Source organism: Corythoichthys intestinalis, chromosome 6, assembly GCF_030265065.1.
Source record: "Corythoichthys intestinalis isolate RoL2023-P3 chromosome 6, ASM3026506v1, whole genome shotgun sequence".
NCBI classification, from domain to species: Eukaryota; Metazoa; Chordata; class Actinopteri; order Syngnathiformes; family Syngnathidae; genus Corythoichthys; species Corythoichthys intestinalis.
In genome coordinates this window covers 15,765,798-15,784,779 of record NC_080400.1, presented here as the reverse complement: position 1 = coordinate 15,784,779, position 18,982 = coordinate 15,765,798, and the positions used below count along the sequence as shown (strand labels likewise).

General features: G+C 43.9%; 1 protein-coding gene across 1 annotated transcript in view; it reads left to right on the top strand.

Annotated features, from left to right (window-relative positions):
• The window catches only part of LOC130917841 (hepatocyte nuclear factor 1-beta-A-like), an 80,827-nt gene that overhangs the window by 42,062 nt on the left and 19,783 nt on the right, over positions 1-18,982 (top strand). Inside the window, exons 5-8 of the mRNA XM_057839576.1 lie at positions 8,645-8,793; positions 17,706-17,832; positions 17,900-18,082; positions 18,156-18,274. Coding sequence (XP_057695559.1) covers positions 8,645-8,793; positions 17,706-17,832; positions 17,900-18,082; positions 18,156-18,274 — 578 coding nt within the window. The remainder of the gene's footprint in view (positions 1-8,644; positions 8,794-17,705; positions 17,833-17,899; positions 18,083-18,155; positions 18,275-18,982) is intronic.

Sequence of the window (18,982 nt, the reverse complement as noted above, 5' to 3'; positions counted from 1 at the left end):
CGAACATCGGGCACACACTCCAAGCCGTCCAGGCGCGGCTTACGCCGCTTCCTCAACCGGATCGCCCGGTCGAACCACGCACACGCCTGTCACCTAACTTTCCACCCGCCACAGCCGTTCACCGCGAGCCCTACGTTCCCGCCCCAGCTCCCTATAGCGGCGACCTCGGAACCTGCCGGGCATTTCTCGTGCAGTGTAGCCTGGTGTTTGAACAACAGCCGTCTACTTACCGGGACGAAAAAGCGAGGATAGCCTATCTGATAGGCTGTCTTCGTGGTGTCGCGTTGGAGTGGGCTTCCTCTATGTGGCAGCAGGATTCCCCCGTGTGCAAGTCCTACGTCGAGTTCACTGAGGAGATGAAGAAAGTCTTCGACCACCCCGTTCGTGGCAAGGAGGCTGCTAAGCGACTCATGTCGCTACGCCAGGGATCCCGGAGCGTCGCCGAGTTTGCCGTGGAATTCCGAACGCTGGCGGCCGAGAGCCATTTTAATGACGAGGCACTACAGGAAGTATTTACCCGTGCTCTCAGCGAATCTCTCAAAGATGAACTGGCAACTCAAGATGAATCCCCCTCGCTCGATCGTTTGATCGCACTGTCGATTAAATTGGACAATCGGCTTCGGGAACGCCAGCGACAACGCCGGGAGCAACTGAAGACTCCTCACGCCCAGTTCTCTCTCCCCCGGCCGTTTCCGCCTCCCGACCAGGCACCCAGCGCTGCGTGTGTGCGCGCAGGCGCGCCTCCTGCTGACAACCCGGAAGCCATGCAAATGGGCCAAACCAGACTAACACCTCGAGAACGTGAGCGAAGATTCAATAGCAGATTATGCATCTACTGTGGAGCCGGGGGACATTTCCTTCGCGATTGCCCAATACGCCCGGGAAGGCCAACAGACTCACCAGTAGCAGAGGGGCTACTCGTGAGCCACATGAACAATATTCCAGGTCGCCGACTTCAACTCCCAGCCACCCTCTCCTGGAAGAGCCAGTCACGCACAGTCACCGCCTTGGTGGACTGTGGCTCAGATGAGAACTTCATCGATGGAGAACTGGTCCATCAGTTAGGGCTTGCGACACATCTTCTCTCGGCCCCTTTACAAACCACCGCTTTGGACGGCCGAGTCCTGTTCCAGGTGACTCGTCAGACGGACGCCATCAACCTCCTCACATCGGGTAATCACCGGGAGGTGACCCCTTTCCTCGTTTTCAAGAGCCCTCGCACCCCCCTCGTCCTCGGGCTGCCATGGTTGAAAAGACACAATCCGTCCATTGACTGGTCCCACCCCAAAATAACAGCCTGGAGCCCGTATTGCCATGCTCACTGTCTCAAATCCTCCCTGACGCCGTCCTGCCCTGTCCGGGAAGCTGAGCAGCCCGACCTCTCCGCCGTACCTGAGTGTTACCATGATCTCGGGCAGGTCTTCAGTAAGGAGCACGCAGCTTCGCTCCCCCCACACCGCCCGTACGACTGCGCTATCGACCTCCTACCAGGAGCAGCCCTCCCCAGGGGGCGCCTGTTTTCCATTTCTCAACCTGAGAGGGAGGCGATGGAACAGTACATCAAGGAATCCCTGGCAACTGGTGTTATACGGCCATCCTCTTCCCCAGTGGGCGCGGGGTTCTTCTTCGTGCCGAAAAAAGATGGCGGCTTACGTCCCTGCATCGATTACCGGTCCTTGAACGATATCACGGTGAAGAATAAATATCCCCTCCCGCTCATCGATTCCGCTTTTACACCCCTCCAGGGTGCCACTATATTCTCCAAACTTGATCTCCGCAGCGCCTACCACCTTGTCCGCATTCGAGAGGGGGATGAGTGGAAGACCGCGTTTAACACACCCCTGGGTCACTACGAATACCTCGTCATGCCATTTGGTCTCACGAATGCCCCCGCAATCTTCCAGAACCTCGTGAATGATGTTCTCGGTGACATGATCAATCAGTTCGTGGTAGTCTACCTAGACGACATCCTGGTCTACTCAAACACCCAACTTGATCACGAGCGTCATGTCCGCCAGGTCCTCCAGCGTCTACTCGAGAACAAGCTCTTCGTTAAGGCAGAGAAATGTGAATTCCACGTCCCCGAGACCACATTTCTCGGCTACATCATCGGCAAAGGCATGTTACGCATGGACCCAGCCAAGATCTCTGCGGTCCAGGATTGGCCTCTTCCCACAGACCGAAAACAGCTCCAGCGCTTCCTGGGCTTTGCAAATTATTATCGTCGGTTCATTCGTAACTACAGTCGGATTGCTGCTCCTCTCACTGCCCTCACTTCCACAGCCACGCCATTCCGCTGGTCTCCCTCTGCCAGTATGGCATTTCAAGAACTCAAGACCCGTTTCTCCTCAACTCCTGTGTTAGCCAACCCTGACCCAGTGCTTCAATTCATCGTGGAAGTGGACGCCTCTGAGGTAGGAGTGGGTGCTGTGTTGTCCCAGCGCGGAGCCGACGGCAAGGTGCATCCTTGCGCCTTTTTCTCCCGTCGGCTGTCCCCCGCCGAACGTAACTACACCATCGGCGATCGGGAACTCCTTGCTGTGAAGCTGGCCCTGGAGGAGTGGCGCCATCACCTGGAGGGAGCATCGTTACCGTTTGTCGTACTCACAGATCATAAAAACCTAGAATACCTAAAATCTGCTAAACGCCTCAACCCGCGTCAAGCACGGTGGGCTTTGTATTTTTCCCGGTTCAATTTCACCTTGTCCTATATTCCAGGTTCCAAGAACACAAAACCAGACGCCCTGTCCCGGCAATTCCAAAAGAGCCAGTCCCAAGAAGAACCGCCGACTATCCTCCCGCCAACCTGCTTCCTCGCCTCGGTGGAGTGGGAAATCGAGGCTAAGGTTAAAGAAGCGCACAGAGCGCACCCAGACCCTCGTGAGGGGGACCAGTCCAACCTTTTTGTGCCTCCAGACCTTCGCCCCCAGGTACTGGACTGGGCGCATTCATCGCGCTTGTTTTGTCATCCTGGCATTAGGAGAACACTGGCGGTGCTACGCCAGCGGTTTTGGTGGCCCACCCTGGCGACGGACACCCGATCGTTTGTCCTTGCATGCACGGTCTGCGCACGTAGCAAGACGACTACCCGACCCAGCGCTGGACTCCTACGGCCATTACCCATCCCGAGTCGCCCTTGGTCGCATATCGCCCTGGACTTTGTAACCGGTCTCCCTCCGTCCAAAGGCAACACGGTAATCCTCACAGTGGTGGATAGATTTTCCAAGGCAGCCCACTTCATTCCTCTCCGTAAGCTTCCTACCGCCTCTGAGACTGCTGACCTCCTCACACAAAACGTCCTCCGTCTGCATGGCATTCCAGCGGATATAGTGTCAGACCGGGGACCGCAATTCACCTCCCAAGTGTGGAAGGCTTTTTGCTCAGCATTGGGCATTGAGGTGAGTCTTTCATCCGGCTATCACCCACAAACGAATGGACAGTGTGAGCGCACCAACCAACAACTAGAAGCTGCCCTCCGATGCACCACGCAAGCCGATCCTGCCTCCTGGAGCGACCAATTGCCATGGATCGAGTACGCTCACAACTCCCTTCCGAACTCCTCATCCGGTATGTCCCCGTTCCTCTGCTCCCTTGGCTACCAGCCCCCGTTATTCCCCACACAGGAACAGGACATCGCCGTGCCCTCAGTCCAGGCTCACGTCGACAGGTGCTCCCAGGTCTGGAACCAGGCTCGCACTGCGCTTCTACGGGCCTCACAAGAGTCCTGCACCCAGTCCAACCGCCGCCGCACGCCAGCTCCGGTCTACACCGTGGGCCAGAAGGTCTGGCTCGCGTCAAAGTCTCTGCCGGTGAAGTCGGGTACCGCTAAGCTCACCCCCCGGTTTGTGGGCCCATATGAGATTATCAAGGTGGTGAACCCCGCGGCTGTACGCCTCAAGCTCCCTCGGCATTTCCGCATCCATCCCACATTCCACGTCTCCCAGGTCAAACCTGTTTCCTCGTGTCCCTTGTCCCCCCCTGTTCCGCCCCCTCCTCCACCTCTGTCAGTCGATGGGGGCCCTGCGTACCGAGTGAGGCGTCTGTTGGACGTCCGCCGACGCGGCAGGGGGCTTCAGTACCTCGTGGACTGGGAGGGCTATGGTCCTGAGGAGCGTTCTTGGGTCCCATCCCGATGGGTGCTGTCTCGGGCCCTCATCCGGGATTTCCACCGCGCCCATCCCGATTCTCTCCGTCGGTCGCCAGGTGGCGCCCGTGGGAGGGGGGGTCCTGTTAGGGCCTCTGCCCCTCCTTCCTAATTACGTCAGACGGGTGGAGCGGCCGCAGCTGTGAGCAGTTACAATCAGCCAGCTATAAAAGACCAGCGGACGCACCATCACGTCGCCAGATCAACTCGTCTAGTCCTGCTGTCAGTTGTATCCCGCCTTACTTGCATTTTTGTCTTCTCTCTCGGCTCACGATTTTTGCTTTTGTCCCAGGACCTGTTTACGCACGCCCCTTGTCGGATCTCCACGCCTGATTCCTCCCCGAGCTTTGCCTGCCTCTCGTCGGTCTGGATCTCGCCAGCAACGCTCAAACAATAAACAAAACATTTGGTTTTCCACAGCCTATCGGTCCCGTTGTCTGCTTTGGGATCCTCTCCCATCCACGAACCCTAACAAACGCATAGTAACGCATGCCTTTCCGTCCTCAGTAACGGTAACGGCGTTGCCAAGATGAGAAAAGTAATTAATTAGATTACCCACTACTGAAAAAAATAACGCCGTTAGTAACGCCGTTATATTGTAACGCCGTTATTAACAACACTGCATTCAACATACGGCATATAAGTACTGTATTTGTTTATTATAACAATAAATCAACAAGATGGCATTAACATTATTAAAATTCTGTTAAAGCGATCCATGAATAGAAAGACTTGTACTTCTTAAAAGATAAATGTTAGTACAAGTTATAGAAATTTTATATTAAAACCCCTCTTAATGTTTTCGTTTTAATAAAATTTGTTAAAAATTTCACTCAAAAAATAAACTAGTTGCCCGCCATTGTTGATGTCAATAGATACTTACACAATGCTCATGGGTGCTGAAGCCTATAAAATCAGTCGCACCCAAGCGCCAGCAGAGGGCAGCAAAACTCCATAAAACACAATTAACATGTGGGCATTTAACTGTACTATCATTTAAATCTGTCTGAGCGGGGCATGTGCGTTAATTGCGTCAAATATTTTAACGTGATTAATTTAAAAAAATAATTACCGCCCGTTAACGCGATAATTTTGACAGCTCTAATGTGCATATATATATATATATATATATATATATTTTTTTTTTTTTTAATCGGCGGTATGGTCTCTCCTCTCAAGCTCAGGTCCTCTACCAGAGGCCTGGGAGCTTGAGGGTTCTGCGTAGGATCTTCGCTGTCCCTAGGATTGCGCTCTTCTGAACGGCGATGTCGGTCGTTGTCCCTGGTATCTGTTGGAGCCATGCACCCAGCTTGGGGGTTACTGCCCCCAGTGTCCCGATCACTACTGGCCACTCTTGCCTTCACTCCCCATATTTTCCCCAACTCTTCCCTTAACCCTTGATATTTCTCCAGCTTTCTGTCTTCTTTTTTCCTGATGTTGCTATCGCTCGGGATTGCTACAACTATCTCTACTGCTGTCTTCTGATGTTTATCCACCACCACTATGTCAGGCTGGTTGGCCATCACCAGTTTGTCTGTCTGGATCTGGAAGTCCCACAGGATCTTGGCTCGGTTGTTCTCGACCACCTATGGAGGTGTCGCCCACCTTGACTCCGGGTCTCCTGTCCGTACTCGGCACAGATGTTCCTGTACGCCTGCTACCTGGTTATGCCGTTCCATGTATGCCTTGCCTGCCAGTATTTTACACCCTGCTGTGATGTACTGGACTATCTCAGGCGCCTCTTTGCATAGCCTGCACCTGGGGTCCTGTCTGGTGCGATAGACCCCGGCCTCTATTGATCTTGTGTTTAGGGCCTGTTCTTGTGCTGCCATGATCAGTGCCTCCGTGCTGTCCTTCAGTCCGGCCTTTCCCATAAACTGGTATGTTTTCCCCATGTCAGCTACCTCCTCCATTTGTCGGTGGTACACACCATGCAGGGGCTTGTCCTTCCATGATATCGCCTCAGGGTCCTCCTCCTTACTGAGCTTCTGTTGCCTGAGGCATTCACCGAGCAGGTCATCACTGGGAGCCAATTTCATGATGTACTCTTGGAGGGATGTAGTTTCCTCCTGGATAGTGGCTCTGATGCTCACTAGTCCTCGGCCTCCCTCTTTCCGCTTTGTGTAGAGCAGGGGTGTCCAAACTTTTTGCAAAGGGGGCCAGATTTGGTGTCGTAAAAATTTGGGGGGCCGACCTTGGCTGTCGTTTTTTACGTAGAACAATTAGGGCTGTCAAAATCATCGTGTTAATGGGCGTTAATTATTTTCTTAAAATGAATCACGTTAAAATATTTGACGCATTTAACGCACATGCCCCGCTCAAACAGATTCAAATGACAGCAAAGTGTCATTTTCACTTGTTACTTGTGTTTTTTGGTGTTTTTCCGTCCTCTGCTGGCGCTTGGGTGCGACTGATTTTATGGGTTTCAACACTTTCAGGCTTCAGCACCATCATTATTATTGACATCAACAATGGCAAGCAACTAGTTTATTTTTTGATTGAAAATTTTACAAACGTTATTAAAACGAAAACATTAAGAGGGTTTTTAATATAAAATTTCTATGACTTGTACTAACATTTATCTTTTAAGAGCTACAAGTCTTTCTATCCATGGATCGCTTTAACAGAATGTTAATAATGTTAATACCATCTTGTTGATTTATTGTTATAATAAACAAATACAGTACTTATGTACAGTATGTTGAATGTATATATCCGTCTTGTCTTTCCATTCCAACAATAATTTATAGAAAAATATGGCATATTTTATAGATGGTTTGAATTGCGATTAATTACGATTAATTAATTTTTAAGCTGTGATTAACTCGATTAAAAAATTTTAATCGTTTGACAGCCCTAAGAACAATATATTTAAGCAAATTTTAGCAAGCCATTCTGTGCTTGCCTGGCTCTGCCAGACTATTCTCCCTGTATTTTTCAAACACTGAGAGAAATAGTCTGGGAACCATCCCATTAACGGCCTTTTCGAGCAGGTACAAAATCAATCGACAAATCAGATTCGTTTATTTGCGTGACGTGTTCTTCACGAGCAACGTCACTCTTGCGCGCCGAAAGTCGTCTCCTCAACACAGATGGTCAACGGGATAACCGAGAACATGTTCCAATCCGCGGTAAATTCTGTTTTAAATTACTAAAAACACATCGACACGAGTCATTGACAACAGTCTGTCTCGCGCTAGCCATGTTGAATAAACTCCGCTCTCTTCGTATGTTTACTTCCGCGCGCAAGTCCCTCGTCCTTCCGTCGTCAGTTAATAACGTCACATCTGCCCGTCGCTGATTGGTCCACTCCGCTGTCTGTTCGCTGTGGCTTGCTCCGCCCTGGAAATTGTATCCGTGGGAATGGTGGCCAGACTCAATAGCTGGAACAGCGTTGAGTCTGGTGTACCAGGCAAATTCTGTGCGTCACATTTGCTTTTTTATTATTATTTAATTATTTAATTAATAATTCCAACTATCTCACAACTAGCTTCTCTTTCGACTCTCGGGCTCTTGTGAAATGCTACTGTGAAATAAACTAGCTTCAAGTTGCTTCAATTTCTCACAACATATCTTCCCTGTAATCTTGTCGTACATGTCAGCGTGTCTTGTTTGGTAATATCGCCTCACATTGAACTCTTTAAAAACAGTGACTGTCTCTTTGCAGATGAGGCGGACACAGTTGTTGCGTATTTTAGTGAAGAAATAGTCCAATTTCCACCTATCCTTGAAGCGTCGGCCGTCACAGTCAACTTTCTTTTTTTGTTGTTGATTGTCATCATTTTAGAAAATTGGGAGTAATGTTGCTTAGAGTGCTGCTGCCTTTTAGTGGATAAATGCTGAGTAGCATTTAGTGTGTAAGCTACTTCATATGCTGGTAGCAGTACTGCTGACCAACTTATGAAGTCTGTGTGCGGGCCAGACGTTATTGATTTTAGGATAAAGGTTGGGGGCCGGATGAAATTTGACCACGGGCCACATTTGGCCCCCGGGCCGGAATTTGGACATGTCCGGTGTAGAGCGTCAGGATGCTGTATTAATATATATATATTATATTACAGTATATGCTGTAAAAATACGTTTACTTTCATTTGAAGTGGAGGCTTGGCAGCAAATGAACGAATTGACTGCCAAACTTCCTCTTCAAATAGATTGGACGTGTATTGCTGTCAGTGGCAATGGTACATGGTCATCCACTGCTTTTGTGGTGTGTGTATTATGTCGGAAGGTAAGTAGGGCGTTCCTACTGTCACGCACGGGTCACGGACGAAGAGGAAGAGGGACATCTGGAGCGCAAACATTGTCTGTGTGTGGATAAGAATGTGTTTGACATTGCTTGTAATTGGGTAATGTTGACTTTTGATATCACAGCGGGACGCTCGGAATTGGCAAACAGTCCACTGTCAGTCAATGTTGTTGTTTAGTTTTCCATTCGTTGTATAATAATTGTTGTTTTTCAATAAATATGTGTGCTCATCTTTGATTTGTTGCATATTTCAGTGCGATACAGTCAAGGCCCGGGCGAGGTGACGTCGTCCACCGGCATAAGTCACCACAGCGGCATGACCGGCGGCCAGTCGGTTCTTCAGCAGGTGTCTCCGGGGGGCCTGGACCCCAGTCATAGCCTGCTGTCACCCGACGCCAAAATGGTGAGTGAGCTCGACCCTCAGATTAGATAAGGGCGTCCCCGCATTTTAGCACCGTGTCGCTCCCTTGCCGGACAAAGAAACAGTCTGTCCTCATCGATTTTAACGCCGTGTCGGTGGATAGATGACGTGTCCGTTTATGTTTTTTTTTTCTCAAAGTTTCTCCACTGCTTCAATATTTGCTTTGTGACAAAGAAATAGTGTTAGAAGCAGTGTTGTTTTTGGCAGCCATTTTAAAATTTCATCTCAGTCTTATATTTTACACGAAAAAAACTTGATTGTCGTAATCATGTTTTAGTCGTTTCAAAATATGTTTGTCTTCATCTAGTTTTCATTGATGAAAACTCAGCAGGAAATAGTCTAGTTTTAGTTGACGAATACACAAACTGTTTTTGTCTATGAAATTCAAAATTTTTCATCGAAAAATGAATAAATAAATCCGAATGGACATTGACGGACAAACATACATTGTAGCTTCTCCAAGGACAATGCCAACTTTGTGATGAAATTAAACACTTTGGAGGAAAGAAGTACATTATTTTCAATTGATTATACCCTCCTGGACGCCGCGAACTTCGCGCGTAAAATAGTTGTCCGAGAGTTTAAGAGGACGCTCGCCACGCTAAAGTTTAAGTTAATGCTGACGCGAATGTGAATACTATGCTAACACTACGAGTTTTAGCGTGTGATCATCACTCATCACAGACCGTTAAAGGCTAAAGCAATATTGGACATTCTCGCTTGCAAAGATAAGAAATAATTATAGTATATATTAGAGATGTCCCGATCGATCGGCATCCCCCGATCGATCGGGTCCGATCACGTCATTTTCAAAGTATCAGAATCGGCAAAAAAATATCGGCCATGCCTTTTTTTAATATGTATATATTTTTTAATGAAATCGTTTTCTAATTGTATTAAACGTTACAGACATATGTTACACTCATCCAGTCTTTAGTTTAGGCTTAAGGTAGGTTATCAAATTTATCCCGATAACGGCGGTAATAAGGTTTTTAAAAATGTATCACGTTAAAATATGTAACGCAATTAATGCATGCGATGCACGACCCACTCACGCATTGTCGCGCTCAATCTGTAATCGCGCCGTTTTACCTATATCGAGAGATAAAAGGCAGCGTAAAATGAGTAGAGTGAATTTTGGCAGCCTTTGGAGGCTTATTTTAATTGGCTAAAGCCTTACAATCCCTCTCCCTATGATTAGAAATATCATGGGAAGCAATGTGGGGAAGCAAGGTAGCAACTGATCTTTTTCTTAACACCTTATTTTATTTCCTAATGCAGAGAAGATATATCAGTTGGTAGCACTACGCAGTCATGGTTCCACTTCCCATCATGCATTGGGGCATGGCTACAGTATCATTTACTGAAAGCTCAACAAATACACTAGATGGCAATATTTAGTCACAATATACAAAGTCACAAGTCTTTCTATCCGTGGATCCCTCTCACAGAAAGAATGTTAACAATGTAAATGCCATCTTGAGGATTTATTGTAGGGCTGCAGCTATCGAATATTTTAGTAATCGAGTAATTGACTGAAAATTCTATCGATTAATCGAGTAATCGGATAAAACAAATATATTTTTAGGTGAAGCGCAATTATAGATATACATGAGAAAACAAGACATTTTATCATTTTCAGTCAATCAATGTCTTTATTTTTTATGTACTGGACTGTCTCAGAAAATTAGAATACACAATATTCTGATTTTCTGAGACAGTCCTGTATATTGTTCTATGTAAAGGACATCAGCCAAGGTCGGCCCCCCACATTTTTACCACGCCAAATCTGGTCCCCTTTGCAAAAAGTTTGGACACCCCTGCTTTAAATGGTGGATTAATGTACAGGACTGTCTCAGAAAATTAGAATATTGTGTATTCTAATTTTCTGAGACAGTCCAGTATATTGTTGAAAACAGCCAACAATTGCATCTCAGATGTAACTAGAATTTTAAAAAAAAGACTAATTCACTGCTGTCACTCAAAAAACCTTTAGATCTTATTTAAAAAAAAAAAAAAAAAATATATATATATATATATATATATATATATATATATATATATATATATATATATATATACGCCTAAACATGCCTTTACGCTTGATAACACACATCACTTAAAAGTTAGGATTTTTCCCCACGTTTTTCAATTGAATTTCTATTTGTGTCAAGCCATTTTTAAGTTCTAGTTAAGTTTTAAGTTAGTCTAAACTGTAAGTCCTGATAGGATTTTGAGTTTTTGCACTGTTCAAAATAAATGTATGATACAGGCTGTATTGGAGCACATTAGGGACTAGTGCTACTTGGTGTTTTATCCAGCAATGACTACTGAGCTAAAATCGATAGTTAGCATTATTGAGTTTTTATTTGACACCCTCATCACTCCACAACGCTATGTTATGTTAAAGCCTGTATGTAAGACACGTTAGCCACGCATCGAATGTGGTCTTAATTAATTGAAACCTAGCCCTCCGCAGGGCTAACTTAAGATGAGCTAGTAGTGACAGTAACGTTAATCTTATATATTAGCGCTTAGCGCTCTTTATTAGCGCTTAGCGCTCTACTGCTTTAAGATGGCAGCTGTTTGCTAACGCTGCCCAGACGCGGCCTAGTCTGTCATGTTCATCTAGTTCAACATACATGTGATCTCTATGAGACTCATCAGACGCTAGCTGCAACTAACGTACGTATGGGCTAGTATTTAGCAACGTCGGCATCGTTTGTAGCGGTTGTCGGCTGCAGTAAGTTTTTTTTTTTTTTGCTTCTTCCTCTACGCACGTGACATCAGCGCGTTGTCCCGCATTAAAAGTAGTCCGAGCAAAACGTGATGCTTAGAGCTGTCAAAATAAACGATTACTCGAGGTGAATAAAATTACTCGGATCAGTTTTTAAACTCGAGTTACTCGAGTTGCTCGAGTATTCGTTTCAGCTCTAATTTATTGTCATAATAAACAAATACAGTACTCATGTACTGTATGTTGAATGTATATATTTGTCCGAGTTTTATTCATTTTTTTCTTAATGCATTGCCAAAATGTATATGATCGGGAAAAATTATTGGAAATGATTGGAATTGAATCGGGAGCAAAAAAAAAGCAATCGGATCGGGAAATATCGGGATCGGCAGATACTCAAACTAAAACGATCGGATCGGGTGCAAAAAAACATGATCGGAACAACCCTAGTATATATATTATAGATAGAATAAGATATTACCGTTCATTTCAAAACAAGCAAGCCTGTAGCCTGGAGAGGACACCGGTGAGTGTGTGTGGAGCGGGGAGGAGGGGCATGTCACATGAGTGACACAACCAAACACTGCTACGAAGTAGGCTGAAAACACGTACAATAAGAAAATATTACACATTGTGAACATATGACGCAAACTATGGCGCATTTTCATCTTGTTCTCGTCTCGTCAGAAGAAAACTGGCACTCATCTCCCTAGTGCCTATTAAAAACCCCTCTTAATGTTTTAGTTTTAATAAAATTTGTAAAATTTTCAATCAAAAAATAAACTAGTAGCCCGCCATCGTTGATGTCAGTAATTACTTACACATTGCTCATGGGTGCTGAAGCCGATAAAATCAATCGCACCCAAGCGCCAGCAGAGGGCGGCAAAACTCCATAAAACACAATTAACAAGCAGTTGACTGTACTGTCATTTAAATCTGTCTGAGCTGGGGGAGTGCGTTAATTGCGTCAAATATTTTAACGTGATTAATTTAAAAAATTAACGCCCGTTAACGCGATAATTTTGACAGCCCTAATATTTAAATGTTCAGATATTAAGATTTGAATGAGGCAAAATAACATGCTTTTTCTCTCAAAAATATTGTTATAATTATTTGTTTCAGATGTACTGTAAAGTCTTTTTTCAAACTTAAGTCTTGAAAAAGAGGGGGTCGGCTTATAATCAGAGCCGTCTTATATTCGGGCTAATACGGTACTTATTTATTTATTTTTAAGATTCACCACACTGCTCATCTCGTTGTGTTTTCGTCTTCCCTGACACATTTTTAGCTCGTCACGTCATCGTCATGAGAAGTATTGTTCCTCAACGGTATATTTTCTTTACTGTCATTGTTGATGAAAACAACAATGGCTGGAAGGCGCAGCAACTACACTAAAAGGACATATGAACTCGTTGGCTGCCATTGTCGGTGGCGGACATCCAATGTATTTAGAATGGGAGAGTTAGGAGTGATTTCATATTGATTAATTGTAAAGATAATAACTGGGAGTGATACTAAACAGAACATATTTACAGTTTTTTTTAAAGAGACCCTAAAGGGACATAGACAGAAATAAAATAAACAATCTGGTGCGCACCAGAAACAATTTGGTGTGCACCAGCTTGTTTTTAGTGCGTCCCGAGACAATTTAATGGTGACGATGTGCAAGTAATGCACAAATATCTGTGTGGTTGAGTCCAAAATTTGAAGTAAAGCTCAATTAAATTGGTCATCTTAACCACCTGGATTTTTAGCAACTTAGCTTCAATATATTCCATATTAGGGCTGTTTTTTTAGGCAGTTAGCATCTAAATTGTTCATCTCCTTTCTGAGCTTGAAAGAGGGGGAAAAATATGCTGGAGGACCAAAAAAAAGGCAGATATTTTTAGCTTGACTTTTTTTCCAAACCACCTTTTGTTCCTTATCAGTGTTTGATTACATGAGTGTGTGGTACCTACATAAATACACACCCTTCTATGAAAGAATTTGAACAGTCAACAGAAGTCAACATGTACATTCAGTGGAGACAACATTAAGGATACCTGCACTTAACCTCCACTGACATCTGAATGCCACATTTTTTTTGGTTGTTTTTTGTTTTGTTTTACCTTTTACATACTTTAGCATTTTTCTTCCAGGACATTTTCTAATTAGCAATAACTCTCTCAGGGACAATGGTAACTACAGTGGAAAGTTGGTAAAGAGTTTACACTTAAGACCGTTGACTCTTTATAGGATAAATGAATGTTTTTGGTCATATAAAAAAATTAAAAATATTATTATTATTTTAGATTTGGCTTTAAATGTTTTGCAAAACAAAGCTCCCTACATATATTTTTTTCCCCTGTCCACTTTTTTGGAACAGCTCACACACTTTGACTGATTTTCACCATTCCAACTTCGAAATGTCCCTAAAATTCACTTGAAATGGTATTTCTTTGGATTTTGCCAATTTACGGCTGTAGCAAAAACAGGTTTTTCGACAAAAAAAAGCCTCATTCGTTTTCAACGGCAAAAACATTGAAATTTTCAAATTTCAAAATATACTCTCATCCTACATTTTTCAAAAATCCATTTCACATAATATACATTATACACATTTTTTTAAAATCCGGAAATCAAGGCACACAAAAGTTGTTTACAGTTTTTGCCAAAAAACGACTCAAATTTGACAAAAACATCCCCATTTATTTCTAACGGCCCCATTCATTTTCAATAGCGTACCACAACACGTCACTTTTGCTCCTTACTATTCATGACGTTAGCAACTGTTGCTGAGGGCGGGGGGGGGGGGGGGGGGGGTGGCAAGCTCGCATTTGTCCCTCATGCTAGATGCATATAAATAGTGTACGAACAAGGTGTTTACTGAGCTAAACCTACCAATTCTGTCCGAAAATGATGTCCCTGGTGCCAAATTCACTGGTAAAGATGTGGAAGAACATGCAAATGTTCAGTTAAAGAGTCGGCTTGAGTGTCGAGGGCTGAAAAAGATGGGGAAAAGAGACGACTTTATCCAGTGGTAGCTTTTTTATCGACGCCTTTTTCTTGTGTGCATTGCCTTACGCCACTGACAATGATATTCTCCTGTTTCAGCAAGCTATCCTTTTACCACGATATGCCCTGTCTTTCTCATGTATTATATCCTCTGTTTGTCTTACGTCTCTGACCGTTCTTGGGGGTCATTTATATTAATATTTTTGTGTAGCGATCGCAAATGCTACTCAGTGACAGCCATCGAACACTTTTAATGTTTTCAATAATAACAAATCTTAATTCTATTGATGTATTTACACTTCCCCCTTACTAAGGTTGTTTCTTTACAACAGAAAAGGTAAGCTGTTATATCTAGAGCCTACTTGTAGCTATGAACAGGCTTACTATACAAAAAGACCAAGCTCAAACATGGCTAATTTATTTAAGTAACCCAAAAACTTCAGGAAATTATCTGTAAGTACTCAAAAATTAGTAAAGAAGTGGTCTAAAATTGCCCACCATTGAAGACGATAAACATCAAATGACTGACTGCGAATGCTCATCTTCCAGGGGCCGTTTACATGGTATGGAGCCCCTAAGGTGACATGGAAGAAGAAAAAAAAAAGTTGACGTTAACAAAAAAAAAAAATTGTGCCCCTAATGGGACACGAAAGATTTTTTTCTGTCAAAGCAAAAAAAAAAAAAAAAAAAAAAACACGAAATTAAAAAAAAAAAGGTCTGAGCAAAAAAAAAAAAAATGCCCCGGAAAGAAAAAAAGAAAAGACCCGGAAGTAAAAAAGAAAAGTTGAGGTTGAAGCAAAAACAAAAAAAAAAATGCCCGGGAAAAAAAAAAAACACGAAAGGGAAAAAAAATAATAATTGCCCTGAAAAAAAAAATGAAAAAACACATAATTCCACTATTTTATACGTGCGTTTTGCAGGTAAACAATGGCAACAATAGGGCGGGATCACCTGTGGAAAAGCGCTATATAACACCATTTACCACAAGTTAATTGAGTTTTACTTTGGAATAGGCCTAAAATATGATGACATAAGATCAATTCTTGATATTAAGCACGGTTTCCAAATAAGCAGAAGACATTTGAAGTGAGTTTTAAACTCAACCGGACATTTTCGTCGGAAAACATTCTGTGATTTGGCGGTCCTTGTTGACTTCATTCGCTTTCCAAAACTCAAACTGACCTGGAGGCACAACTATCTTCCAACATTTTTTTTTTTTTGCTTTGATGTTAACTTTTTTTTTCAAAGTTGTGGGTTTTTTTTTTTTTTTTTTTGCTTCGACGTAAAAAAAAAAAAAAAAAAATCATTTGCTTCAACCTCAACTTTTCTTTTTTACTTCCGGGTCTTTTTTTTTCCGGGGCATTTTTTTTTTTTTTTTTTTTTTTGCTTTGACAGAAAAAAATCTTTCATGTCCCTTTAGGGGCACTTTTTTTTTTTTTTAACGTCAACTTTTTTATTTTCCTCTCTGTTTTCTTTTTCCTTCTTCCATGTCACCTTAGGGGCTGCGTAACATGGTGACTCTCCGAGAAGACGAAAAATTTCAAATGTGCATCTACATGGTTTCGTTTCCATTCGAACAATGTCGCAATTCCTCATGAAAACGATGTAGTATTCATGCCAGGCCCTAGGGGGCAGTGCAGATTTACAAGGTGACAGCGAATGATGCACTTTGACCCCACGGGGCTCCTCAGCCCGGAAGAAAACATGCCCGCCCATTCGAAGCAGTGGCATTTTCCTTTTGCTCCAAAAGGCACAAAAATGGAAAGATTCAACATATTTAAATGTAAAAATATTATTAAAACAGTAAATTAAAGCTGGCGTTCCGCCATTTGCAGTTTTTGATGTTAAATAGCACCGCTGCACACGCCCAATGTGACGTGTACGAGTGCTGACGTTATCGTCGAGGGTCCGGCGCGGTAGTAGCCTTTGATATGCATGTGAAGCAAGCCCCCCTTATTCCCCTGCAATCGAATTCTTCCACTTTCGAGGCAGGATTCAGAATTTTGCGTCTTCGCCTTCCGTCTTCGCCGACACCATATGCACGCGAGGCGAGTCCGCAACTCAGTCATTGCGTCTTTGTGTCGCAGAGTCGCCATGTAAACTGCCCCCCCAGTGCCATGAACATTTGTTCATTCCCCCCTCAAAGTCAAAATGGATTGGACGTCTAGTGTCCTCAATGGCAGCCAATGAGTTAAGAAGGAAGTGACCCGTAAATGCCCGAAAAAGAATACGAAGTGACAAAAAGTCTACAGGAAGTGACCATCGGCGGAGTTTGACTTTTGTGGCAGGGAGGGGCAAAAATGTTGATGACCCCGAAACGCAGGGTCAGCAATAAAATTAACTTAGCAAGGTATATACTTATGTAGTAGCTTAGCCCATGCTCGTACACACTGGCATCCCAGCTGTGTGTGTGTGTTTTTCTGTCTTGCCAAGTGTAGAAGTAGAAGCTGCATCCTTTTTGACTGAATATTCCAGCCAGGAACATTTATAGTAATACATTGAAAATGAGCGTTTTTTTTTTGTTTCCTATCATTTTTGAAGGGAATTCTAAATCAGGCTGCTTGGGACAGTTATGCTTTTGGCTAAGGTCGTCATCCATTGAATATGGTACGTCTAGTGGTGACTCTGTTGTACAATTGACGATTTTGGCGGTGCTCTCCGGCTTTTCATGGCCCACAGCTTCAATCCTTGGTTCTCGTTCAGTAGTTGTTGTCGCTTTTGAAAGTTAAGGTTTGAAAAAATTACGTATATCCATTTCGCCTCTTCTGTCCTCAGGTCACTAAGGTGCTAGTCAGATGTTATGTTTGAAAATAATTTTGACCCATTTTAAAACTGTTTTTTTTTTTTTTTCATTTGATTCATTTTTGTTGATTTATTGCTGTAAAACTTTTATGGACTAAGATTTTACTAAGATAAGATTTTAACGGCAAAGTTTTAATTCTAAGATTCATATATTGGAAAGTCAATTACATGCAATGACATTTTTGGCCACCGGGTGGGGGGGGCTATAACCCCATCTGGCCCGCCCTTTAATTTCTGCGTATGGATGTGACATGAAATAGCATTTTCTTGTTACCTTGTGGACTGTTTTAGGTACTTTTGCTAGCGTAGCAACTTTTCCTTTGATCTTTTGGTGAAATTGACCATTCATGTGTGCTTTCAGATTTCAGGTTCGGGAGGCGGCCTTCCTCCAGTCAGCACGCTGACCAACATCCACAGTTCACATCACAGCCACCAGCAGACGCAAAACCTCATCATGCCGCTTTCTGGGGTCATGGCCATCGCACAAAGTAAGACCTTTCGAAGCCTTAACTCTATTTCCAAGCACTACTTTCACACTTTCTCTTTGGCCTTCAGGTTTGAACACGTCGCAATCTCAGTCAGTGCCGGTGATCAACAGTGTGGCGGGCAGCCTAGCGGCGCTGCAGCCAGTCCAGTTCTCGCAGCAGCTTCACAGTCCTCACCAGCAGAGTCTGGTGCAACAGTCGCCTGCTCACATGAGCCAGCAGCCCTTCATGGCCGCCGTTACACACTCGCACAGTCAGTAACAAAACGCCCCAAAGTGATTTTTCTTGTTCCAGAATCTACAATCCAACTTTTTGTCTCCCCGCAGTTTATCCTCACAAGCAGGAGCCTCCGCAATACTCGCATCCGTCGCGTTTCCCGTCGGCCATGGTGGTGACGGACGCCAACGGAATCGGGACGCTCGGTTCCATGTCGGCCAGCAAGACGGTCAGTTTCAAAAACTCTCCACTTCCTGTGCCTACTGTTCACTTCCTGTCACTTTGTTCACCTCGTGAGCACGTCGCTAACCTCTAATGTAGGATAGAACAGGGTTGGTTGCCTCGCTTGCTATAACTCTGCCACTAGAGTGTGGAGTTGCGCAATATCTTATGAAAATAAATAGAATAAATCTAGCTCAGTGGTTCTTAATAGGGTTGTTCCGATCATGTTTTTTTTCTCCCGATCCGATCCTGATCGTTTTAGTTTGAGTATCTGCCGATCCCGATATTTCCCGATCTGATTGCTTTTTTTTTTGCTCCCGATTCAATTCTAATCATTCCCGATAATTTTTCCCGATCATATACATTTTAGCAATGCATTAAGAAAAAAAATGAATATAAATACTGTATTTGTTTATTATGACAATAAATCCTCAAGATGGCATTTACATTATTAACATTCTTTCTGTTAGAGGGATCCACAGATAGAAAGACTTGTAATTCTTAAAGGATAAATGTGACTTTGTATATTGTGACTAAATATTGCCATGTAGTGTATTTGTTGAGCTTTCAGTAAATGATACTGTAGCCATTTAACTGTTCTGCCCAAATTCATGATGGGAAGTGCAACCATGACTGTGCGTAGTGGCACCAATTGATATCTCTTCTCTGCGTTGGGAAATAACATAGGGTGTTAAGAAAAAGATCATCTACTTCG